At 41.8% G+C, this 26495-nt stretch overlaps 1 protein-coding gene across 1 annotated transcript in view; it reads left to right on the forward strand.

The window, feature by feature from the left end:
- The window catches only part of CA10 (carbonic anhydrase 10), a 152945-nt gene that overhangs the window by 97372 nt on the left and 29078 nt on the right, over positions 1-26495 (forward strand). Inside the window, exon 5 of the mRNA XM_042833040.1 lies at positions 23037-23222. Coding sequence (XP_042688974.1) covers positions 23037-23222 — 186 coding nt within the window. The remainder of the gene's footprint in view (positions 1-23036; positions 23223-26495) is intronic.

The raw sequence follows: 26495 nt of genomic DNA on the forward strand, positions 1-26495 counted from the left end.
TGTAGACCTTGTGCCCCAACATTTTGTGACTGAAACTGCCCTTAACTATTAAAAGCATTTTATCTGCTTACCTCATAGCTAGTTTTTAATAAAGCTCGGGGGTAAGCCTGCCTCCCTGTGACTGGAAACTTTTGGGAACAATGAGAACCGAAGGGTACAGGGCAGGGATCCAAATTGTGTATTTCCTACCACCTTCATGAATATTAGGCTGTTCTCCAGAACCAAACATTGAAATTTGTAGATCTAGAATACAAGTTTCCCCCCCCCCCCCCCCAAAAAAAAAAAAGACAGAAATTGTTTTTAAAAGATTTCTTTTAACTTTATAGCTGGTCATTGATTGTGAATAGGGTAGTTTTCTGGGTTTGGGTTTAATCCTGCAAAAACGAAAATGAAATTTTCTCACTTGGTTTCCTATTTTGTAATTCAGGTGCGGATCCATATCTGCATGTAACATTTCCGAGAAGGACACTGATACGAATATCATTACTCCTAACAAATAGGATATTTATTGCTGGGTAGAGACACACAGACTGAGCAGACAGCAGATCATACCAAATCACCGGGGCTGACTTTACTTTTATTAGTGTATTAACCTCTGAGCTCTGTGTATCGCGTGTCATTCTAGCTGACAATAAAAAGGGAGAGCTTCAGCTTTTACCTTTCTTTAGTTGTACCTGTGGTGTATTTTACAAGAATGTATTTGCTACTGAATGCAGTAATGAATCTTCAAATTTATTAGCAATTTATGGCAGCAATCACTCTGTGAGGAAAATAAATTCTCTCCAGAAAAATAAAGCGTAAGTTCAGAACATGTGAGCAAACTGTTTGATCGCAGTGCTTTAGTTGCTGTTGGAATAGTAATCATAATTAGAACAGCTCACTTTAGGACCACGTGAAACTTGTTTTTAAAGCCCTTAGAATTATGAAACTGGCAGAGCATGCCCTGCACTGCGTGGTCCCTCTGCCTTAACACACTGCTAGGGGTGGCACCTCGCAGCGGTCGCTTCTCTGGCCGTCATTTCCTGTACGCGTGGATATTTGCATCAGAGTTGGAGACTGTCTGCAAAGCTGCTTGTTGGGAACTGAAATTTATTGTTCATTTAGCTCCTGAAAAATAATCTAATTTTTCAAGCCCATAGAAAATTGTGTGAATTATTCACCTTGGTTCATTATTATGAGATATTTTGTGGTGACACCACAGAAGTCATTATTTATAACGTATGGGATCATCTTTTACCAAATGTTTTCTCCTTTCTCTTCTTGTAAATGTCATGAAACTATGAAGTAAATCTTGAATCATCCAGTTGAAAGTGCCAAACAATGATAAATAGTCACATTATGTGCACAGGATTGCAACTGTAATGTTTTCCCCAACACTGCATATTAGCTTTTACTTCCCAGAAACAGACTTTTGATATGAATTTTTCCTTAAGTGCTTCACTTTATCATAACGTTGAATATCTGCCCTGAAGTTTAGATGCAGATAGAGCAAAAACGAGAGCTAGAGAAATGGTAGCCTACTGCTCTGAACGGGACTGAACTAAAATTAAAACACTGAGTTAAGTGCAAAGGAAAACCTATTGCTTGCCAGAAGTAAGCCAGCTGGAGTGCTGTGTGTGAGAGAGGGAGGCCGTCTGTGTGTGTGTGTTTGTGGGGACGTGGGGCTGATAAGCTGTGGGAGGGAGCTTAACTGCAGCACTCAGACTTTGGCAGATTAATTTAGCAGAGGAAAGGTGACTTTTAAAACACCAAACCCGACTTTTTTTATGGAGATAGGGCTACAGCACGACAGGGTACTGTGACACTGAGTTGGAAAGCCCATTTTGTCTAGAGAGAAAATGCCCACCTGATGCATTATTAGATGTGAACAAACCACAGGAATATTGTTAGAACTTGCTCAGACCTTCCTGTTTCATTTCGTCTGTAATCCTGGTTCAGGTAGAATCAGAAGCAACCTTCCTATTCTTTGCAGAAAATATTTTCCATGAAATATCTGCTTGTACACAAGCAAGTAACTGCATTTTGAAACTCATTTGAAATACCAAAATTCCAAATATGACCAACTGCTCTCTCACAGACTCACTGTTGAAATCGCGTCCCTAGCTGAGGGCTGGAAAGCAGAATGAATGAATTGCTAAAAGACTGGTGAGGGAAGTTGGCAAGACAAGCAGGGAGGCAATGATGTGGCAGCAGCAGGAAGGATGTTCCTATCATTTCATAGCTTCCACATGTATTTGGTAAGGGCTTGAAAACAATCAGAACTACAATATGTATTTCACATGTTCAGATACGGCTCACACTGGGCTAGTGGCACAGAGTAGGTGAGTGGTTCCTGATCAATAAAGAGCCTAATTATGAAAGATTTCTGCCTCAAATTCTGGAAAGGATGCGCTAACTCAAATTTACCCTTCTTCACATAAGGCTTAATCAGCACATCTTTCTTCTAGCTTTAAAATCCCTGAGTGAAATCAATTGGGATTTTGTGTTTATTTTGAGACTGGGATTCCATTCTTTGAACTTTCTGTTTACAAGTGTCCTCAGACACAGAGGCAGTGTTCAGATCAATGTTGCTGCACCATTACTGAGAGCAGAATCGGGCGAGCAGTGTGCTCCTGCTGTACGTGCGTGAAATACTTTGGAAACAAAACCAACAGGGCGTAAATAAGAGCAGCATTTAGTTAATATTAGACAAAAGATTTTTGTTACAGTAAATGAGGAGGCGATGTCATGCTGATTTAAGTCTCGGAGGAGCACCATAATTGTAACATTACGTACTACATTGACAGGTTCATGTAAAATTCAGCACAGCCTGCCACCCCTTGGCAGCCATTCTCTGCAAGAGCGGAGGTGTCAGCCCCGTCAGCACGGCGGTGGTCGGTGTGAGACGTGCCTCAGAGCTCCTGGAATTTCCTCCCTACCAGGCTCAGAGTGGGTGCTGAGCATCTCTGTCAAGCAGGGGTGGCTGCTCGGGGTGGAAAGGCCTTCCCAGAGGTATTAGTGCTGGCAGATGTTTTCAGTGTTCCTTGGAAAATAGTGACAGTTTAACTGAGAAGAAAAGACAGCACAATGAGCAGAAAAACGCCGTCCTGAAGGAGAGCTGTTACCCTGCAGATCGAGCTCCATCAGCACAGTGTTGGGAAGGTGGGGGTTCTAAGGTCAATGCTCTAGGGTCAGTGGATCAGAACCCCAAAGCACGGACTGGATCTAAACTATGCATCCCTACTTACTGATGAAACTTCAAAGTCTGAAGAGAGCATGCAGCAAAACAAGACATTTAAATGTTGTTTAGATTTTCTCCCTGGGCACAGAAGAAGCTTTCCTTATAAGCTATTTTGAAAATACCTGCCTCTTCCAGTTACCATCCAGAAATCAATAGGCAGGAAAGCAAACCACTGCTCTTTCTCTTACGTTTGTGCTATTATGGTTTCTGTGGAGTGAAATTACTTTACAGTTAATTAGATTTTTAAAAAATATAGGATAGCTTCTGTATAATTCCCTGGGGTGTTTCTGTACCTCCCCGGCTTTTTTAATACACTTCTGGAAGAAGAGGCATTGATTTGGAGGAGATTTAATAACCCATTGGTAGCCATATAATCACCTGTAGCTGCCAAGCTAGCGTTGCCCAGACTTTCTAATAGCTGTAAGCAGCAGGTCAATATTTTCAGCACAAAACCGAATGTGTTTTAACAGCCCAGTCTTATAAACATCATCTGGAGTTTTTAAAATGTGCATCTCATTTAGAGCTCTCGTTCAGCTCAGGAGTGCAGATCTGCTCCCTGTTCTTACCGAGGTTTCATTCCCATCACTCGTGCTGTCAGAGCACGCAGAGCAGCTCCTCCAGGCTGGACCAGACCCCGGGTGCCCCAGAAGGAAGCGCAGCGCCCCTCTGCACTCCTGACCTGCACACATGTGCATTTCCATCCTTTCAACCAAACTGCTGAATTGAGCAGCCTGTATAAACACATAGCAGCATGGCTCACAGAATCTATCACTTAATGTAAGCTTATCTTTCATTTCTTCAACTGCTTATGTACATATATGTATCTGGACACAAGTGCATTCTGGGGTGACCCCAGGTTAGAAAATCAGGCAGGGATGTTCATGTATTCCACAAAAGATGATACGTGTCTTTTCACAGCAAAATCTTTTCGTTTCCAAGAACTTTAATGCCATCTGACCACCTACGTGGCCTTTTACTGCAGTCTGCAGGATGTGATGTATTTAAGCATCCCATCCTTCCACCGTGTGGTGGAACCACCATCCTCAGCTGGCAGAAGCGGTGCACGAGAGGGCTGTGCTGCATAATGATCCTCACTGCCATTCCTAACTGACAGATCAGTGGCCCAGAGTAAACTGATGGCAGAACTGGATTCTATGATCACTCGTGTATTTTAAACAATAATACAACTTCAGCCTGGAACAAAGCAAGCACGGTGTGTGCTTCACAGTCAGCACACGTGCACATCCACCAGCACTCCTTCCTCTGCCCACCTGTGTGTAACACTGTTGTGCAATCACACGCACGTACTCGGAGCCTTCTGTCATGTTATTGCTCATTTTCTTGTGCACACAGCCCTAATTAACAGCTATCACTCAATTTGTTCTCGAGTTGAGCACAATTAGCAATATGCTTAAGTAATGATTTTGTTTATGTCTAGTGACTGAAGCCAAACTTGTCAAACTATTGCTCCATTAATTTAATTCTTCCTCTTGATTTAGGGAAATTCAATTGCCCTGTTGCACACAGTAAACGTTTTCAGTTTTTGTCTCTTGCTTAGATGCTTCCAGAGGATTTTCTAGGAGGGATTTGACCTACATGCATCTCTGACTAATTTGCTCACCTCTCTATTTTAGAAGATTTCCAATGTCAGTCCTCAATCAATATATATAATCTCCTAATAGGAGCTCAGAAATTGCTGTATCTCAAACAATATCAACATAATTGCAGTTGTAGAAATGTCAGTAATTAGCTTTGAACTTCAGTTAAGTCAGTGCTGCACATAGGAACTACTTACAGCTTTATTCTAGTATTACTTCAGGCCATGATTTTATCAGACACTGGATATCACAAAACTCAGCTGAGTGAATGTGCATAACAAATGCACAGGAAGACTATCTGCCATCCCTATGTTTACAGAAAGTGCTACTCAGATCATTACTGAATTCTTCCCCCATGTTAGCTTGAGGGGAGTCTGTGTCTCCAGTACAAAGCACATCACCTCATTATTGCCTTACAGATGAAACAGTTACACAGTCTGGTTACTGAGCTCACTTGAGAGTTTAGAAACAGAGATAAATCTTCAGTGTCCCTGAGAAGGCTATGCTGAATGACTGGTGCCACTCTCCTGCTCACAAAATCCTGGTTCTTTGACTGTTTTTAGTTGCATTTCTCTATTCAGCTGCCTGGAACAAGGCAAGGCAGGGATGCTGTTATGTCTCTTAAGACTTGAAAGGATAGTCCAGTAGCACTGTCTCCGCTGATGTAGAAAGCTGTCTTGTGAATATTGCTGGCATTTAAGTCCCTAGCAGTTCAAAATATACCCACAGTAAGAGGAAGAATAGGCAAGCCTTGGAGAATGAGAACACAAACGTTCAGCCGTAGAGAGCAGCCTGTTTCTAACTGCCAGCTTTTGAAAGCTCTGTGTTCGTTTGTGGGGAATCTTCAGCCATCTACACTCTGATGCTCTGGGAGAACCATAATTGCCAGCAGACCCACCAGGCAGGTGGCAGGGCCGGGCTGTCACCTTCCCCAGCAGCCACCCGGGGGGAGGCTCAGGGTATTCACCTGTGTCCTCTGTAGAGCCCTGCAAGGAGCACATGCCTGGACCTTTGCTGATGTGCACTTACCCACAGAGTGGATGACAAGGTGTTACTGCTAACTGCTGTGTGTGCCTTTTGTTATTGGGAGGACCTGATGTTATTTCACCAGTAATCCGTCTTTCTATCAAAACCAAGTCAGATCTTAAGCTTTGCTTGGCACCAGAAAAATTACAGGAAGTTGGGGCAGAATGGTGCTTCTCTCTCCAGAACAAATAGGCTGATTTCAGCTCATCTCACTTCAGGTTTGAATCCAAATCTGTTTGTCCCTTTTTTGTTTCAAGATGATAATCAGCTTGCTGTGAATTGTTCATTGCACAAACCTGCAAAACTCCCCATTGGCTGATAATCATCAGAATTTCTGTGCTGCCAGGAGAGTGTTGTTCCATGAAAAAAAAAAAAAAAAAAAAAAAAAAAAAACCCACAAGGAATTCAGAATCCTAAAGAAAATCCAAGTGTGGGGACATGGTGAAGCATTCTACTTCAAATAAAAGGCCAGAAATGCGGACCACATCACCAGGTGACCTCAGTAGTTTTTACCAAATGCATTTCCTTAAATCAACGTCTTGTGCATACATGTGCAACGTAGGGAGAGAAGCTGCCTGCCTAGTACAAGTAGATGTGCCCACAGTTTTACAGCCAAATTAGTTAGGGTAACTGCAAAACTTACCTAGATGCAATTTAGGAGCTCATAACCCTGATTTATTTGCTCTCTGCCATAAATGATCACTGAATATTGAGAGCAGAAAACCTAGAGAACTACGCATAAAGAATGGCTGCTTATCTTTAGAAAGCATCTTTCCCTGTGCATATCAAAGACTTCCTCTTTCCAAAGATCACTTGAACATTCTCATCGATAAACTCCAGATCTGATTCCCCTCTCACAACAGTGTAATCAGAAGTAGAGATACCAAAGCCATTGGATTTATACTTCAGCAAATGCAAGATGGGAGAAGAACCACTCCATTTCCCACTTGAATGGACAAAAAGAATGCCAGGCTCCACGTAAATAACTGGCAAGAGCTTCCTGGAGCCTGTTGCAGTTGATAGAAGTTCTTTGACAAACACATTTCAATGAAGCCTTTTTAAGATGTGTTATATTTCATGGGATGCTTATATGGTAATTCTTAGAAACTGGTTTACTGCATAAAATATATGTTGATGCACTCGTATGTATGTGAGAACAGGAGGTTGGGTTTGCCACATGTGGAGAAAATGTACAATTTTGGGTTCCCAAATGGCATCTTTACGTAACTGCTAGAAGATTTAGAGCTGAATTGCTGTGATGAAAAAAAAGAGAGAGAGTGAGAAACATCAAACTGATGGTAAATAAATATTTGCACACTCATACACACATATGATACACATTAATTACTAATTAAATACCACAGGACAAGGAACAGCAACTGCTAGCTGTATTTTGCATAGTGAATAAGTTTGTGAGAATTTAAATGTAATATGAAAAACAGATTTGAATCTCTTCTAGTATTTTGCAGGTACTGTTAAATATTCCCTGAAGTTATCCATTCCCATGTATTTTTAGTACTAAGCAGATGTTTTTCTTTTTAAAAGTGTTTGGGTTCTGTGTAATGACAGGTTTTTCTCTGAACAGGATTTTGCTTCAGAAACAATAGAGATTTGCTGGTTACCAATCCAGCACATCACAGAGATTACAAATACTGTATATTGAGGTCTTACAAAGATAGCACAGTTTGACAGCAGTTTCAAAACCCATCTCTTGCATATGAGCGTCAGTATGAATCCACGGCTGTGTAAATCTCAGCAAGTACAATCTTTAATAAGCAACTTTCTGGTTTTATTTTGCCATGGCCAATTAGCTGCCAGCAGGATCGTATTGGCTCTGGCTCTGGGCCACCCGTGTCAGCAGCAGCTCGGAGGTGTCTGTCTGAGCTCCATCACACAGCATGGACATGCCCACCATTGATCTAATTTTGTTCCACTCAAATGCTGCTGTTTCAATGGAAGCAGAGGAAGCACAGTGCTGCTGCTCGTGGAAATCCAGCCTGAAGGCTTCAGCGCACCGCTTCAGAGCCGGACGTTTGTGCAGTGAGCTGAGGGGGGAAGAGAAGGAAAGCCTCGTGGGGTCTGAGCAGCGTGTCGGTGTGGATGAAAAGCAGATGTGTCCTGCTTTATCCCCAACAATGTGACAGAGAAGTAAGAATAGAAGAAATTTCAGCTCTGCTAAGCAGCCCTTGGCAATATGGAAATGTGGTAACCTGCAGCCGAAAATGGAAAGTTAAACAACCCTTGAGATGTGCGCAAGAGATGGCAAGCTGCTCCCTAGGGTCTGCCCAGGAAAAGGGAACGAATAAAGACTGCAGAACCGAGTGTGGTGGCAGCGTGGAAGTGTTCGTTCCTTAAAGTTTGTAAGAAGAAATGGATGCTTTGATTTTGCCTCAGCTCGTGCTGGAACCTGTTGCATCCTGTAATAGTAGCTAATAGTTATTATCAGGTGCCATTAAGTTGGCTCTTTTGGTTTGATACATTGATGTCATGAGTTTTAGGGGGTTTTGTATGTTTGTGCCAGAACACACCTAAGCCTCCTGCTTGTCAAAGTCAGCTCTTCCTGCTCATTTCTAGAGTTTTCATTTGAAATGAAACTCATTTTTCTCAAAAAATTGTTTACAGTTCCTTTATCACTACTTGCTTTCCTAAGTGCTGTCAGCATCTATGATTCTCTCTGTACTTCAGAACCTGCTCATATTTGGGTATTCATAAACGTGTTAAAATACATTTGATTTTTCCCTGAAACAAGCCTGAGGGCCCTGTTTATAGGATATCTCATAGTCATGCTGTGCTAATTCCATTTATGTGCACATTCAGCTGCAGCTTTCAAACAAAATAATGATCACTCTGCCTCAGCAGGGTGAAGATTGTATTTTTCAGTATAATCAAGTTCCAGAAAATAGAAACACTCCATGTCATGAGCGAGAAACTGTCTGCATAGTAAATACCATAATTAATTTAAAAATTATTAATATTAACTAATATTAATGTTAATCAGAACAACTGATTCACTGCTGCATAATCTGAATGTACACATGGAGCACGCTCAGATCAAAACTTGCTAAGGACATACCACAGAGTTTAACCAAAACTTCTTAAGATGAGGTACTTTTCATGCTAACACCTCACTTGCATGGTGTGGCCACACTGAAGGATGCTGAACAGTCCCACAGTGGTGCTCACAAAACAGAGCCTAGCAACACTTTTGCTTGACTTTGAAAAATCGCAGGGCCTCAATTGCTCAGAAAGCTCCTTGTGCCTCACCACCACTTTGTCAGTCAGCTCAGGGTTCTGGCTGCTTCCCTCCCCATCAGTTGAGCCATTTCGGAGCTTTACTGCTCTGAAAGGTGCTTGCCAGCTCTCTGCTGCAGTCCTGCAGCGATGCAACACCCAGCAGGCTGCTTGCTGGCAGCAGTGCAAGACCTGAACATCTGTGTCCCTCTGAGCTCGGAGTCTGCAGCTCTCCCACTGATCCCTGCCATCAGTCGGAAAGCGTGGAAGTGGAAAATAAGCCCCAAGCTCGTCCTAAAGCACGGCCATAATCCGCCCCAGTGTTTGTGGTTCAAACAATCACTAACAACAGCATCAGCAGCAGAGACGCTGAAGATAGGCTGGTAACAGATCAGAAGGATATTGGGAAACATGAAGAAGCTCCTTAATTAATTTCTAATCCTTTTTCAGCCTTAATCTTCTTTTTCATAGTAAGATCTGGCATTACACATTTTCTGCACACATGCTTTCTAGATGATGTAGATTAAGCCTGAGGTCTCTGATTTGCTAGAAGCAGCATGTCAGTAGGTTAGCTCTTACTGCAGCCACGTATTGCAATACTGTGGGATTATTCTGTCTGGGGTGATATAGCTGGCTGAAATATTAATTAACAGTATGTGGAGTTCATCCAGTCACCCAAGGTTTTAAGCTATTCTTTCTTCTGTGCTTCTCAAAGTTTTGTTCAGTCTTTTTGATGTAACTGGTGCTGCTTTCCTCGTACATTAATTTCAGAATAAGACTTGCATAAGGAAAGGTAGTGGTGGGGGCATAAAGGTTTCTGAATGCTTCATGGCCAGGGTAGGGGGCACAGTTCTGTTCTGAGTACATACTGGCTCTCCAAATACAATCAGTGGGCTATTTCATATCAGTTCATAGTACAGTATCTTCTAATTTATGATGTAAATACAGAAAATTAATAGATAGGACTTACTGATGTAACAAATATAAGTGCAACACAGGTACTCAGCAGTGCATGCTGAATGGCAGAGCTCTCCTGACAAGACAAAATATCAAATTTCTCTGCTAGACTTTTCTATGCCTTCCTTCACACATATCCTATAGCAGAATCTGAAGCCACCCGGTTTGGGATGTTTGAAATGTTTATGTTAGAAAATTCTATCCCTATAAAATACTGTAGCAAAATAGCTTCAAAATCCCAGACATATACAGAATAATCACAGTGGGCTTTTTCTCAGTTCTTTCTATAGAACCTTCTAGGCATCCCTACAGCTAAATAGGAATTTTCCACAAGGACAGGTTGTTGGGTATTTTTTAATGAGGAGTTACTGAAACTTACAACTAATTCTTTAGACAGTTATCACCCGATCTTGCTTCTGCTGATTTCAATAGCAGAATCTCAGGGTATAGATACAAAAGGATATGTTCATCCTATTAAACTCAGAAGCAAGGCTAGGTTAGTGCTGACAGTGAATATTTGGTTGCTCCTGTGTTGTATGCTCTTACAGCACTACTAGAATCAGCTGAGCAGCCTTGGTCAGGAGAAAAATGTGAGCCTGGATGATGCCCCACTGCGTGGCAATGAAAGGCTGGGCATTTCCTGAACATCATCAGTTAGACAGAAAGAAAACCTACAGGACTTGTCAGGATTTAGGTACCTTTCAGGAAGCAAACTGTACTCAGAAATTCTTCTGCAAACATCACAAAGAGACACACAGAACGAATAATAGTTCTACTCAGAAGAACAGAAAAACCTAGGGACCTTTCTGCGTGTGTTTAACCTTTCTCAGGGGTACATGGGAACAGGTATCACAGGAAAAGCAGGCTTACAGTTATAACTGAGAGCTACCCAAATATGTGGGAGAGTAAAAGGGACAGCAAGCTAACCAAATCATTGAACAACAAAGGGAAGAAAATCACAGATGAAAACGTTAGGATTAACTTTTTCCTGATAGCCTGAGGGGCATATTTAGGAGTTTCCTAGGATGTGAAGAGCAGCCCCTTGTATTGAAATGTTATCATTTCTAGATTTCTATTTACTCGGGGCTTCTGAGAATTGGGTCGCGTCTGCTCAAGAGCCTGAATGTGGAAGAAGCTGACCTAGATCACTACTTCTCAGCCTTTCAGCATACATGAGCCACTGGTTCATGTGTGTGCAGTCCCTCAGCAGGCAGCAGCTCGTGGCTGTGAGCAGTCGGACATGGGGGGCTCTGATGTGCTCCATCTGTGCGAGCATCAGACCAGAGCTTGAGGAATGCTGACCTGAGGCTGGAATTTTGCTGCTACAAGTTGTTGGTTTCATTTTGTTTTGCTTTCACTTGACGGAATACGAGGGATGAGAGGCATGGATTTGAGAGTACCAAGCCTTTTTTAATATACAAATAAAAAAAAAAAAAGAAAAAAAAAGCAAGCAATAGCATTTAAACCAGGAACCCAAAATCCCATAAAGGTGATTTGGCCATAACGTCTTTGTTCAGATTTTTACTCAGTACTCATTACTGCACTGCCACTTGCCAGCTCGTATGTACCACAATTTGTTCAGCAATCACTTTGTGGCTCAAAAGAAAGCTTTCGTAAAATACCAAGCACTGTACAGTGAATACACAACCCTGGCAGAACGTGCAAATAGGTGCCTGCGTGTTTTGATAACTGTGGATATGCTTTTAGTCCAAGAACAGCTTTGAATGCGCACAAAGTTATGGTTTTGATACAGCAGCTACAGTCTCTTTTGAGGTGGAGGTTAAAATATCAAAAACATTTCCTTATTTCAAACTGCAACATTTTAGGATGTTTGTCCCTACATTTATCTCATTCAAGTTTATTGCACAGAAGGATTTTGTATTGCTTCCAACTTATGTATTTTCTGTAGTACCAGTGGTGCCACCATCAGAGCAATTTTCCGCCCCTTTACCAAAGAGAACTACTGCCAGTCAGGTGAGTAACTTTTTCACTAAGCAGACTGAGCAGACAGTGTCTAAAGGCACCATGATTTCCTTGGCATGCGCAAAGCTCTCATACGTTCAGAGAAAAGAAAGATCAATTCCAGCAGTAGATGAAATACACTTCTGCAATTACAGGTGGCTTTTTGAATGCTATGTGCTGACCCACTGGGTTTCACCTTTTCTCTCTGTGATTAACCACAGCGCTATCTCAGAAGTTTGGTGTCACCCTGTGCCTTCAGCAACACGACCCAGGCTGGGGGCAGGAATGGCACAATGAAATCATTGCTCTGGCACTGAGCTGTAGGATTGCTGCACGCCTGCTGCCGTTGGGCTGTCAGTGAGGCTGCCCGTGGGCAGAACTTCCTTTGGTAACTTAAGGTGCGCTTGGGAGGATATGGCTTTTGTTCCTGAGAAGAGGAAATCTACCACAGAAACTTCTAGGTAGACATATCTGTCCATTTTTCATATGCAGCAGATTTGGTCCAACGTCCTTATTGCAAGTGAATGTCGACAATAAAAGAATAACGGATTGGAGTTCTAGCAAAAACTTCCCCTATAAATTCAGCCATTTGCCAAGTCAGTTGATGCCCTACTTTCCGGGCTGTCATAGCAGGCAATTCTGAACAGTCTCTGCTTATTAAAAATGGAGTACTAAAATCAATATAGCAATATCTTGTTGGAGAAAATTCAATTTATCAACAGGTTTGTCATTTTAAAGATGATTAAAGGAGTTGTTTATTAGGCATCATCTAGACTTTAGAAATAGTTGGTGTGAAAATAATAAGACATAAGCCACAATAGACTTACAAATCTCCCAATTGCACCAGGGAGTGGATATTTTTCTGTTAGCGCAGACCTGTAAGGATTTCCTGTCTTTATGTTAGACTCCATCGGTCACCAACTATATATTAAAAACAGGTGCTGCCCTCAGATTTCAGTAGCTCTGGGGCAGACCCGTTATTCAGAACCCAAGTGCATCTAAAATAGAAATACCAAAGTCCTCCGTTTCTCACTAATGGCGTGTAATAAACACTTCTGATCTTCACTTTGGAAAGTTCCAGTTCAATTTCTGCCTGCCTTCTCTCTAGTTAGTAAGAACATAAGAACATTTAAAACATTTCGGTTTACTATTTTTTGTTTTAAAGTGCAGTGTTAGAACAGAAAAATAAGAGTTGAATTTATTTTTCTTTTATTTCTGCCTTTTACTGCAGTTCTACTTTTCTCAACATAAAAAAATACATTAATGTTTTTGAGGTGAATAAAATGAGTAGAGTAAAACAGACCTCTGGTAAACAGAAACAGTAATATTTGTGCCAGGGAAAGCGAAGTTATTTGCCTTCTTTAAAGAATTAGAAAAATCAGGACAAAGTAGCTCTCTTCTATTGCTCAAAAAAATGAAAGTGAAAAATGCTACTGGGCAGAATAGCTGATGATTTTTGCATGTCACAAAGGATTTGCCTTGACACGTAATGAATTTTATCGAGGTCAAATTTCAAGTTATCTAAATACTAGTTTACCTCCAGAGATGCGAGGAAATTATTTTGCAGTAAGCGTGCATTTTTCCCTGGCAGTGATTTGGGAAGCAACTTGTGAAATACACCGCTCTCAAAAACTTGTTACAGTTCTGCCAAAAAAAGCTGATCAAACTTCTATCCCTTTCATGGTTAAAAGCTGAGCTGTACAGATTCTCCTTTCCTTCTCCACTGACTTGGAGTTGCAGGGAAGCATTACTGCGCTCTTCTGGCCGTGCCACCATCAGGCGCTGCCATCTCCCTTCCCAGGTGTCATTTCTTGGGCCTTGCAGGAGCTTCATGGCTGCGGAGATGTAAGAGCTGTCACCCCTCCAGCTCAGCACCACCCAGCCCTGTGCTCAGCCCCACACTGGGATAAGGGAGAGAACTGGAAAATGTGAAAGTGCCAGAACTGCTGGGTTGACGTAAGGACAGTTTAATGATAACGAAAGAGAAGGAAGGGAAAGCAGACAAACAAATGAAGCACAGCACAATTGCTCGCTACCAGCCAAGCATGCCCAGCCACCAGCAGCAGCCCCCTGGCCCACGGCGCTGGTGTCAGTGCTCAGCACGATGCCATGTGGGACGGGGAATCTCTCCGGTCGCTCGGGGTCAGCTCTCCCAGCTCCATCCCTCCCAGCTGCCTTGTTGCCAGAGCGGCGCGGGAAGCTGGCGGTCCTTGACATGAGCACTGCTCAGCAACAACTCAAACACTGCGTTACCAACATTGTTCCCAACCTGAATCCAAAGCACTGCACCATGCCAGCACCATGCTCCATCCAAGCCAAAATCAGGACGCTCAAGGGATTTCAAAAACCAGCAGTGGCCACTTCTTTATTTTAGAAGGTTTATGAAAATTTAATAGGCATAGAAACGCAGACCTTCCCGACAGCAAAAGAATTAGAGAAATGGTGTTTTCAGTCTCTTGTAAAATTGTATCATTAAACTTAATAATGGTATGTTTTGATTGCTGCATAAAACAGATGAATTTTGTGTGCACATCCTTCACCCTGCTCAGAAACCCATATGCATCTCAGTCATTCAGACAGCAATCTAATGCTATGGATGCACAACAGCAGGAAGGTTTTGCCAACTCATTAATCTAAGCCTGTGTGTGAGGATGGGCATTTTTCTTTCTTTTTCTATCCACAGAAATTAGGAAAAAAAGAAAATATTTTATTTCTGTATATATACAGATAAATGCTGATGACAAAACGCGTATCTACATATGCACAGATGGATGGATGTGATGAGTGCATTAGAAGTAAAGTGGTGACTGTACTAATAACCTTCACTTCCCTGCAGTGTTATTTACTTCTTAGACTGAAAAATACGTAGGCCACTCCAAATGTAATGCCTTCTATTTACTTCTATGGTAACTACAATAATAGAAAGAGCACAGTAACACTATTTTATAGAGCAAATTCTCAGTTGCAAAACATAATTTTTCAACGTAGCCATTCACTGTGTATTTATGCCAGAGACGAACAAGAACTGTATGCCACCTACAACCATCTAGATGACCATCCAGAAGGTGGCGTGTCTTTCATGCTGCTGTTGCCATTGCTGAAACACACCACCAAACCCTCACAGCACCCACATCCACTGCTTGGTCCCCACCAGATTTCAGCAAGTGTCACTGAATGTCAGTGGGTGTCAGTTTTTCTGCACGGAGGAATTCACTGACATCCCTTTGCTCCATATGCACTTGCATGTCAGACGGTCCCTCTGCTGCCATTGGAAAGCTGCTGGCATTCCAATCAAAGAACATTTTGAAGATCAGTGCATCTTAAGATCACTCATTACACAGCGACTCAATTAGAGCCTCAGAATCTCTAATTTGCTTTTTAAAGCCCTATATAAAATGAAAAGAGAAACTTTCATTTGTCTGAATTTCTCATCGGTTTGTAGGCTTCTGTACCTTTTGAAAATGCACTGAAACCTTCAGATTTAAACAGGCAGCTCTGACATCCTTTCATCAGAGACAAAAATTATTCTTAACACAGATTTTAATGAGGATTCTTCAATCCAAAATCTTGTTACAGATCGCTAGATTAAATTAGGGTAACGGGTTCTCTAAGCCTCAGTTATTCTCTCCATTACTTATTGACTTAGCCTAATTCTAAACTAAGGTTAATGAACGAAAAAGAACATGCAAACATAATTTTCCCCTCTCCTTTCACATAATGCTTATAACTGTCAGGCCAAAAGATAAAACTTGTCTTCAGTGTAAGAATGTGGCTGTGGAAGCACAGGGCTGTGGGTCACAGAGCCAAGTCCTGCAGGCACACTACATGTCCAGATAGAAGTCCCAGGACATCTTTTCTGAGCTCTAGAGTGCAGTGCAGACACGTGGCACCTCGCAACAAACTCTAGCTCTGCTAATAAACCAAAGTCACTCCAGATTCTACCACAGTCAGGACCCATCTGGGACTGCAGCTGGAGCACTGTTGGGTATTTATACAAAGCAGCCATCTCAGGATGGAGTCTGTGACCTATTCCTGACCACGTATAACTCAGAACTTGACACAATTCCTTCACCGTTTTACTAGGCTAAAATGAATCTGATTACTTTTGCCTTACCTGCTACATAACTGCATGCTATCTACATTGATACTGCACATTTCTGCTGTACACAAAGAAGTCTTCTAAGGCTACATTGCAATGTAACTTGCTTTTACACATTCCTCTTCCATGCTCCAGTTTCCCAGAAAAATTCAGGCTGTAGGTTTCAGGGCTCTACACAGTTGATGGTAGACTTTGAGATCCAGTCTGCTTTCCTACAGCAAAACATCCTTAACGATTCCTTTTTTCACACCCAGCAGCATGTAATGGATCCCAACATGCAGGAAGCTCTCAGTATCAAGATGTTTCCTGTACTTAAAATCCTTGCTGGTCCCTGAAGGCTTTCAGCCAGTGCTGATGGAAGCTGTCCAGTCACAGAAGTCAGTTTATCTGCTTGCTTATTTCAGTAACTCAGTTTTAATTTAGAAATCTAGTGAAAGCTCTGGGATCTAATTCATCTGCGACACATGGTTTGAATGAATTTGGAATATTTTAGATGAAGGAGAGCAGTAAACATAAACACATGCATGCAGCAATTATTAAGCTAGTCACCAGAAATTTTGCTGCATCTGCTTTAGACTTCACAGATACTAACAGAGAAAAAAATCAGTGCATTAATGTAGCAGTGGAAACGTAATAAAGTGCCTTATTATCCCTAGAAGGCAGCGAGTGGCAATAGGCTCTGTGGGTTCTACCTGTGGCCTAGGAGCAGTCCCACTCCTTCCTATCCATGGCCTGTAATTATCTCAGGCTAACCGTGACCCTACGGGTCCCCCATTAAAATTATATTTTTATTACAGAACAGTGTATACGTTATTGAAGCACATTATTTTGATCACTAAGAAATTGACATATAGTGCTCATAAACCAGTAAGCCTGAATATTTAATTTATGAAGTTGGTTCACGATTTCTCAGATCAGTCACTTAAGGGACGTAAACAGGAGAATTGCAGCCCAGTGAACAGGAGGGACTCGTACTGACAGTGGGGCCTTAAAAATGCGTGTCACGGCATATTTGAGACAGTAAGCAGGTAAATGCATGAAAGAGACTCATTAACATCATTTCCTTTTCAAAACTTATCAAGACAAAAAGTTATTTTAATCGTTGCCCTTCTCTCTTACATTTTCCCATCTGTGTCTTCCATCAGATATTGGTGATGGGCAGGTCTGCTGTTCCTCAAAGCTCAGCAATTATGTCCCATAATGTGCTGCTCCTTCATTTCTGTCCCACTGCTCAAACCACACTTTCTGAACCTAACTGCACAGAATAAGGCTGTGTCACAAACCAAACCCAACTGACAAATTATTTTCGTTTTAGTTTTCTGCCTGGCTGTGGAAATCCCCGTGGCAGAGGTGATGGCCATGTGGGATGGGTCAACAGTGCTCTCTGCTGGCAGCAGGGAAAGGCTGCAAGAAACAGCTGCAATCTAAATTACACAGCATGAAGTACTTCGAATACATATCTATGGCGAGATGTTTTTATGCAAATCTATAGAAGATGATGATTTAAAAGGTCAAGAAGCAAGTTGTTTACTGCAAACATAATTTTGCAGATGTTGCTATGCTCACAGTGTTTCGATGGTTTCCTTACGCAAGGCTGCATAAGTAGAGTTTGAAGAGAAGGCAAGCAAAAAGTATTATGAAGAATAAATATTCAAACGTACAAAGGCTTCCCAAGTGTGCTTGAGTGCTCCATAAGAGAGGAAAAAAAAGAAAGAAGGAGAGAAAAAAAGCCAGCCTGTTTAAAAAGTCTGTTTTGTACCAGAGAGATACAAGGGACGTCCCACAACACAGTCATTGCAAATCAATGAGAACAATATTTCGTATTGCTGAACAGGGTCTGGTCAAGATACTATGAACAACAACAACAAAATCACTAAAAGAAAGGACTTTGCTTGGAGTACTCAGAAAAACATTATTTGGTTGCTACTGTACTTAAAAGCTCAGGCTCATGTGACCTGAGCTGCAGCACGAGGCGTTGTATGGGAATGGGACAACCCTGCGTAAGTCTGAAGAAAACCAAACACTCTGGTGTTAATGCTTACATATCCTGGTCAGCCTGAAGACAGTTGCATATTTGTTTTTGCTTTAGTGAAGCTCTTTGAGACCCTTAGATGACAGATGCTACTTCAATCTTAGTATTGGTGCTTTCATGTTTCCATGGATGGGCAGAAAACTGATGGCTGCTGCCCATAGAATCTGGTCTGCAGTCACTGGGACATCTACTGCTCTTGCTGTGTTGATAGGGAATGGCAGAAAGCAGAGGCAGTGACAAAACAAGTGCTGTTAACAGCTCAGGTGCTGTTAGTGGGGCAAAGAGCCCACTGCCCCTGGAGCCTGCAGAGCTGCAAGAACATAAGACTTCAAGGGGAGGATCTGGGAGCCATGCGGTGGATGACAGAAGTGTGGCTATTGGAGGATGTAAAACCAAGGCATTACAACATCTTCAAAACACCCTTCAATGCTTAGTGATTTGCTTCCCTACACAGTGCTAGGCTTTCTTTGGACTGTATCTATTTTCATCCCAAAGAAAGAAACAGCTAAAACCCCAGATAAGATCCAAGGACACCACAGCAGGCAGCCATACACAATTGATTTTCCTGCTTCCTTACATTCGGTGCTGCTCTGCTGACAGGTACTGATACGAGTGAAAAAATATTTTTGGAACTGATCTTCAGGCCACTGTTACCTGAATAAATCCAAAATGCTGAGAGACTGTTTCACCATTTGTGAAGGCCCTTGGGAAGCAGAGAGCTGCTGGAAAGTGGTGACAATGAGCCAGCAGCAGAGCATGGGATGAAGGGCACGGAGTCCAGCTCAGCTCCCTCACCTTTCTTCTTGCAATCCCTGCTTGTGTTACTGGCACAGCTGTACCCCAGAATACGCTTCATTTTCTGAGGCTTGTCCTGCACAGCCTTTTGAAGGCAGTTTTATCATAGACTATAATGTAGTGATGTAGAACATGAAAGTTCTGAAAAATATTTAGTTCAGGACCGGTTTCAGAAGAAAAGAGTCAGTGAGCAAGACACGGGGTTAACAAGGACATGATGAAATGCTTCCATAACTGCAGGGTTAAAGAGCAACATCAGGAAAAGTTATTTCCGCTACTTTTTTTTCTCATGGTCATAAAAATCTATGATGTTTCAAGATAAACATGGCCAAAGAATTCACAGTTGTTAGTTATGCACTTCTGCTGATCTTGTATTCTACAACCAAGCAGCAGAACTTGGACTTGATTGTAGGGCCAGGAAGTTCCACCCAGATACACGAGCACCCAGATCTCACTTAGAAATGCAGCAGTGCATAAATTAGTGTGCCTGTGTGGCTGCCTTGCATCAAGATAAAGAGAGAATAATGCTGCTGGGGAATTATGTGCACAAAGCTCTGTGAAGCAAGAATTAAAATGAATGAGATTAAATGGAAAATAACACATCAGGAATATGTTAATAATTTAATTAAAGTCTACCAAAGTTGAAATATTCCACAATTAAGGTTGAAGCCCATCAACATTCTCTGTTCTACTTGGGGATTTTGCCATAGGTAAAACTACCAGTTCAGAAACATTTCTCAGTGTTTGAGGAAAACTGGGTCAACTGAGTGCGGTGGCATCGCTAACTCTGACAATGTTGGATGTAGCTGTTTTCCCAGGCAGATTTTTAAGGATGCTTTAATAAATTTCTTTAGTGCAGCCTTTATTGTAGCACGTGAGATAAATGTGAACATTGGTTGTTTTCAAAAACACAAGAGGGGCAATTAGCGCTTTTTTTCCCCAGCCTGGTTCACTGTTTTCATCTTTACCTAACCTTGTTTAAATAAAACTGTGTATGCATTTAAGTCAAAGTGAAACACAGAACAAAAATGTTACTTAGTAATAGAGCACCAGGAGGCCATGACTGCGAAGGAAGTGGCACCAAAGGGAAATTTGACACTTTAAGGAGACAGTTACACAACTCTTAGCTGAGCTTGGCTTTGCCCTTTCTACATCCCCCCTTTGAAGTACTCCCTGTGACTCTTCTTCCAATCCACAGACCATGCTGTGCTCAGCACTAGTAGATGCTGCTGCCCACACCGGGCAGAGCCAAGTCCTTCCCCTGGAGCCCTCCTACCACCTGTTCTGCAGCAGGGCACACAGCAGACAGATGACACCCCTACAAAACCCCACTCAACTTCACTGTCCACAAAACCAAGCGACTTCCATGCTCTAAAGTGATGCTGCACCATCGCTTTAAAGGCTCAGTAACATAAAATACAGAAAGTCCCTCTCTGGTCAGAAACTTCACATAATGAACAGGATCAGAATCTCCTTTTTCTCCAGTCGCAGTGAGAAGTGTACATGGAGAAAACACAACAGGAAGTTTTCTGCTGGCAACAATGCCAACAATGCCAGACAGACTTCTCCTATTTCCTGTACACTGCTTTCCTACTGAGTGTAACGCATTTCCAGACTGAGCTCACAAGCAGGAGGTGACTGCACTGTGCCCTGTAACTGAAAGTGGTTGTACTTGAAAAGCACGCTTTTAAAGGTCATGAGATGTTCAGTTTGTATATAAAGCAGACAATCCCGCACTGCAACAATTTCAGACAGCAGTCCAGTGAAACTTGCCATGATCAGCCGCAGTCTTATTGTACAAACATGGCAAGTCAGAAGGTCTCCAGAAATTAAAGATAAAGTTCTTTAGCATTTTCATCTTTCATTCATATGTAATCTGAGTAAATGGCAAACGTCAGACACTTTTGCTCTTGTAGTGATCAAATGCCCTTAATAGAAATGCCATTAAAAGCCTCGATGGTACAGAAGCAATGGCACAGAGACATCAGGGGCCATTTGCCTGGGATCTGGGTTGCAGTATGTGACTCTTCCCACATGCACACACTCAGAACAGGAGAACCAGTGCCCCAGCTGAGCCTAAAAATGCTGAAAAAAAGACACGGCCGTGCATTTTTTATGTTGAACATCTTGAATTTTGTCCTTCCTGGTGATGAGCTCGTGTGCCTGTGTGGGAGGTTCTTGTGGTTTCACTTAGGTGTTCAGCTCTCCCTGCAGGGGGGAAATGAGGCATGTCGGATACTTCAGCTCATTACTGGTATTTTTTACCTGCGGTAACGTAGGGAAATCCTGTTTCAAAATGGACAGTGCAATCTCATTACAAGCTCTGCGTCTTTATGAAAGAGAAAACGAGAAAGACAAATGTTACTCCTGCTCTTGAATTTGTCTCTTATCACTTCCCCTCTCTGCTCTACAGAGAGTTATTTCATTCATATTAGAGGTTATTTGGGTCACTTTTACCTAAAGAGAGAAAATAATGGGAACCTAATTTGAGATTGGTGGCAATTTAAGTAAGAAAATGGATTCGGAATATTCTGCACTGCTGCTAAATTTAACGGGGTGCTCAGTGAAGCGTGAGCTTTCAGATGTGAATAGGAGGCTTTCAACCATTTCCCCCTATTTGTTTTTCAACTGCATTTCTTAGCATTGTTAGCAATTCCATCTCATCCGTTCGCAGTGTACTGAAACTGCATTCAATAACCTGACCTTTCACTTGTTAAGCTAAACTTGGTATTTAATTATTAGGTATGCAAAGTCAAGCAGAAAACTAAGGAGCAGTTACAAATGAAATCATGGTGTTTTACTGGAGATGAATGGGAATATTTGTGTTTACTGCTTTTCTAAAACCATTTGAAACTGTTTATTTTGAATTGGAATAAACAAAACAGAAACGGTGTATATCAAAGTTTAAAATAACCACGGCACTCAAAACCTGTTTCGTCTCATTCGTGCGGCTGCATCGCACTCTGCGCTGTAATTTTTTTACAACATACTGTGCAACAAAACAGGTCATTTAAATTCTGTAATTACTATTACAGATAAAACGACACTGCGGCAATGTTAATTACTATAGCACTGATGTATAGGATATAATACATAATAGGCATGTCTTTAATTTTAAATTGAAGTGCAACAAAGCATATTATTGCTATCCTTCCTCTTCTTAACGTAAATGAATGCCATTCAAGTGTAGCATTTGCATCCACGCAGAGCATTCTAAAATCAATCACTCTTCTACTTTAACTCAAGCTGCCGTATTGCACTTTTTGATGACGTGTAAGTTAAGGAACCTCCTGCTGTAGGAACTTCTCCTGTGACAGGGGTAAATGTGACTGAATTATATTCCGTCGAAAAAAAAGATTTCTACAATTGTTTTCTTTTTCATTACAGAAGCCATAAATCAGTTTTCAATGAAGTGTACCATTCAGTCTTTTTAAAAACGAAGCTGAATCTCAAAGATCATTACAGCTACTTGAGGTGTAGGAGGAACTGGAGATACTCACCAAACCATAATTCATTTTGTACCACTGTGGCCAAAACTTCTAGCAACTGTAGAATACCCAGAACAAAGAGCCTTGCAGCAGAGGACAGTGAATGGTTTGACCTGCAGCATCAGAATGAGCAAGGCTCCCTGCTTCATGAATAATTATCTCCCTGCTTTTGCAGCACCTTTACTTTTAGTTAACTGTTATGAATATCGAAAGAAGAAAAAAATGAATTAAATTTCAGATTTCTTCAAGTGTACTTAAATAATTTAAGCCAGCAGAAATGTCCCCATTTTCAGTGGACAAATTTAGTAATGAAGTCACTACTCAGATTTTGGATGAGAAATATTCTAGAAGCCTACTTATTCAGAAGTATAGTAGTCTCACTCATTGTGCTAACCGTGTGCCCCTGGATAGAACAGCTCCATATGGATTTACAGAAATATTTCAATGTACAGTTAAAATTCACACACCTGAAGCATGTCCTCAGGTCACGTGTTCCATCACAGTAATAATGAGATACAGTGCCAAATTTAAATGAAGACGTGTAGGATGCAAACACCTGCATTGTGTGTAATTGGTCTCAAGGAATTACAAATGACATTGAAAGGAGCACTTTTCATCCCCTGTTCAGGTCAGCGGGACGATGTACAACACAGGGAGACACGTTTCTCTACGATTAGACAAGGAGCACTTGGTGAACATCTCCGGAGGGCCGATGACATACAGCCACCGCCTGGAGGAAATCCGGTTACACTTCGGAAGTGAGGACAGCCAGGGATCAGAGCACCTTCTCAACGGACAGGCGTTCTCTGGGGAGGTACGTCAACATATTCCAGTGCCAAATGAAGCAGCATGGAATGCTACACTTTTCATTTCCACCTGAAGGTATTTGCAACAAAAAAATTGTTTCCCTTAATCCAGGGTGGAATTCAGCTTTTGTGTTACTTTCTATTCCCGGCCCATGCATGGCTACATGTGTGAGTCGTATTTAAAAAGAAATTGTTTAACTGCACTCGTGGACACCTTGTACTCACAAATGCACTGCTTACAAAGCAGTCAAGTAGCCTTGTGGATCCTTTAACTGCCAGCATCTCTCCTCCACTTAACAAATAAGGCAATGCTTCAGAATAACCATAGGGGTTATTTTTTAAGATACTCTGTAAGTGTCCTATTACCTTTCTTTTGGAAGATCAAAACGTATAATTTTTTCATGGTGAAGAACTTTGTTGGGGAAGAGTGAATTACCATCTGTAATATCTATCACAGATTCTGGTGATCAGACAATTAATGAGTGTTGTTTTCTTTGGTGTTGTGCAGCAGCGGTTATTTAAGAGCAGGACATTAACTGTAGGATTGTCCAATAATGTTTTAACTGATGGCAATTAGTTACTTTGAAAAGCTTCACAGACATGTAGCATAACCAGCAGCAGCTTTTTCATGAAATTACTCATGTTTCACACAACTGACTTCTGGCTGCCTTGTTTAAATTCTGTGATAAGTGGGCATAAAATGTATGACTCCTTTAAGAGCCTAAAGTTGGGTGCTTTATAGTAACTTGGGTATTCGCTTAGCTAATCTTATCTATAGGGGAGAGATACCCAAATGAAAGCAGTTTGACTGAACAAGAAAGAAGTACCCAGCTGAAACACACCGCTGCACTCCATACAACATATCAGGATTGTTTCAGATGTTTTCAAAGGAATAGAAAAGTTAGAAATTAATCGCTCATAGACTATAACAAAAAGTAAACGTGTAGAGCATTTTTGTGCTTTGCTTGGTGCTAGTACTTACCTAGGCTCTGGGACTTCAAAAATAGAAGTTTCGAAGTGCAGCAATAAGTGCAGCTGGCATTGGATTGGAAGACCTTAACCTTCTAATGTAGAGACTAAACATGACAGTTTACCTCCTTCAGCCTGCCTTCCTGCAGCCAGGTTAATATTGACCTAACATTCCTTTGGCTTCAATACATTTCTATTCTTGAAACAATAGACACGCAGCAGCTGTACCTGAGCCACCGTCCTGTTATGCTTGAAATACCACTGAATAACTTAAAGAAGGTCCACTCCAAAATGCCAAATGATGCAGTGACACTTCAAAGTGGAGCTAGCGATGGTTTCTTGGAGGAGAGCAGGGTAGCAAAGCAGCTGCTCAGCTGGGAGAGCTACAGATGCTGCTGGCCCAGCTGCCCGCCATCTCCGAGTGCCCGATTGCCTGTGAGCACCATGACAGTTTCCTGCACGGCCTTCCATGAAATCAGTCACACGTACCTTAGATGCTGCACAGCTGAGCTGTCCCACTTGCCAACCAGAGCCCTAGTTTAAACGTCCTGAATCTCTTCCAGGCGGCGCTCATTTCCATTTATTGGTTAAGCAGAAAAGCCAGCTTTCTAACCTCGTTTCCCAGCATCAACAGTGAAACAGTGTGAATAGCTTCCTCTACCCTCTGTGTTGCCTCTGGAGTCCCTAGATCAAGGCCATCACCTTCCTATTATTTCTCAATTATTGCAGTAATACATTTTGTCAAGCTTAGGTATTATTTGCTAGCACAGACCTTAGTTCTCTATTAATAAAAGCAGAAAATCTAGCTAAGTGGAAACCACGGTCAGTCAGCCAGTGGTGCATCGCTGGATCCACAGTATAGGAAGGATTCATCTAATTATCTGAATTCCTCCTACTGTGAATGGAAGAAGACTGGCATCTTCAGAGGATGAGCATTCCTGATAGCTAGAGACAAATCTCTTAGGACAGGACAAATCGCTCAGTGGAAATGCATCTGCCTTGACAAGAGAGCAGGCAAACAGCTGGACAAGATGCTTAGATTAGATGTCTCCTTTTTGGATGGTGGAGATGAATTCTAACCTTCAAGGATGTGCTTTTCAAAGTTGCAGGTAGCCATTTTGGGCAGTCAAACAAGTGAATACCAGTAAGGTCAAGTGTTAATTATCAATTTGGATCTGTATCTTCAGTAAAGTCTTAGTTATAAAACACATACTGTTTCCAAAGCACAAACACAGAGTCAAATAAATCATGTTGAATAGCATAGGTGCAATTTTTTAGTAAAGGATGGCAGCTGACAGTGTTCTTAGGACTCACATTCACCCTTACAAGTGCTGTCTATATAAGTAAGTTATTTCCAATAAGCTCTCAGCACTGGGAGATGCAACGTTTACAGCTCCCGGCAACTAGAATGACAAAACTATAGACAGGTTAGCTGACTTTATGATTGAGTACATGATTCTGTAAGGCAACATATGCTTTCAAGAAAGCTGCTGCTAATTATTATCACTCCCGTGATACTGTCAGAGGAGATAGGATAAAGAAAAATAACTACATTAATTTAGGTTGTGCAGCAACCAGAGCAGTGAAGATTTTCTGGTTTGGGCTTTAGCAGGTGAAGGCAACCAGAGAAGCATGACTGCAGGATTCCACCATTTGATTGCTGGTTGCACAGTAATGCCCACGACGCTTCCTTGTTGCTGCTGTTCTTATTTATTTTGGACAAAGTAACTATGGCGTTTACTGCAACCTCTGTCTTGCTATAGAAACAATTCCTGAGTTACCCAAGCAGTGTGATTCAATTCAGTCCCCTCTTTTCCACTGACACTGACACATTCACATCAGCGCACTGGGGAAAGGAGGGCTGGGGGGCAGAGCAGCCCTCCCTAACAGCACTGAAAACTTAGACTGGCTCTAACAGACCAGAGTTAAATCCAAATCCAGGGAAGCTGAAGCTGCTAAGTGGCTCCATGATATTTTCAATTATGAGCAGTTTTCTTTACACATCTGGAAATCAAGCCTAAGATCCACACTAAGCAAGAGGCCTGTTTTTAGTATGCTTTTTTTTTTTTTGCACAGTGAAGATGTTCTGCAAGAGCACAGGCACTCAGCAGGCTGGAGAGCACTAAAGTGGCACCACGGAATGAAAAACATCCAGAACTGGCAATTTGTTTCAAAATGTCCCATGGTTTGAGCGATACTGAGAGGCTTGTAATTTCCAGGCTTCAGGTGTTAAAGTCTGTCAAGAGAGATCTGGGTAGCTTTTAGCCCCTGATGATCACTTCAGCAGACAGAATAACTGAACCAAGGCCCGA

This window comes from Centrocercus urophasianus, unplaced genomic scaffold (assembly GCF_019232065.1).
Source record: "Centrocercus urophasianus isolate 14NV4802_14NV808 unplaced genomic scaffold, USGS_Curo_1.0 seq_40, whole genome shotgun sequence".
In the NCBI taxonomy this organism is placed as follows: domain Eukaryota; kingdom Metazoa; phylum Chordata; class Aves; order Galliformes; family Phasianidae; genus Centrocercus; species Centrocercus urophasianus.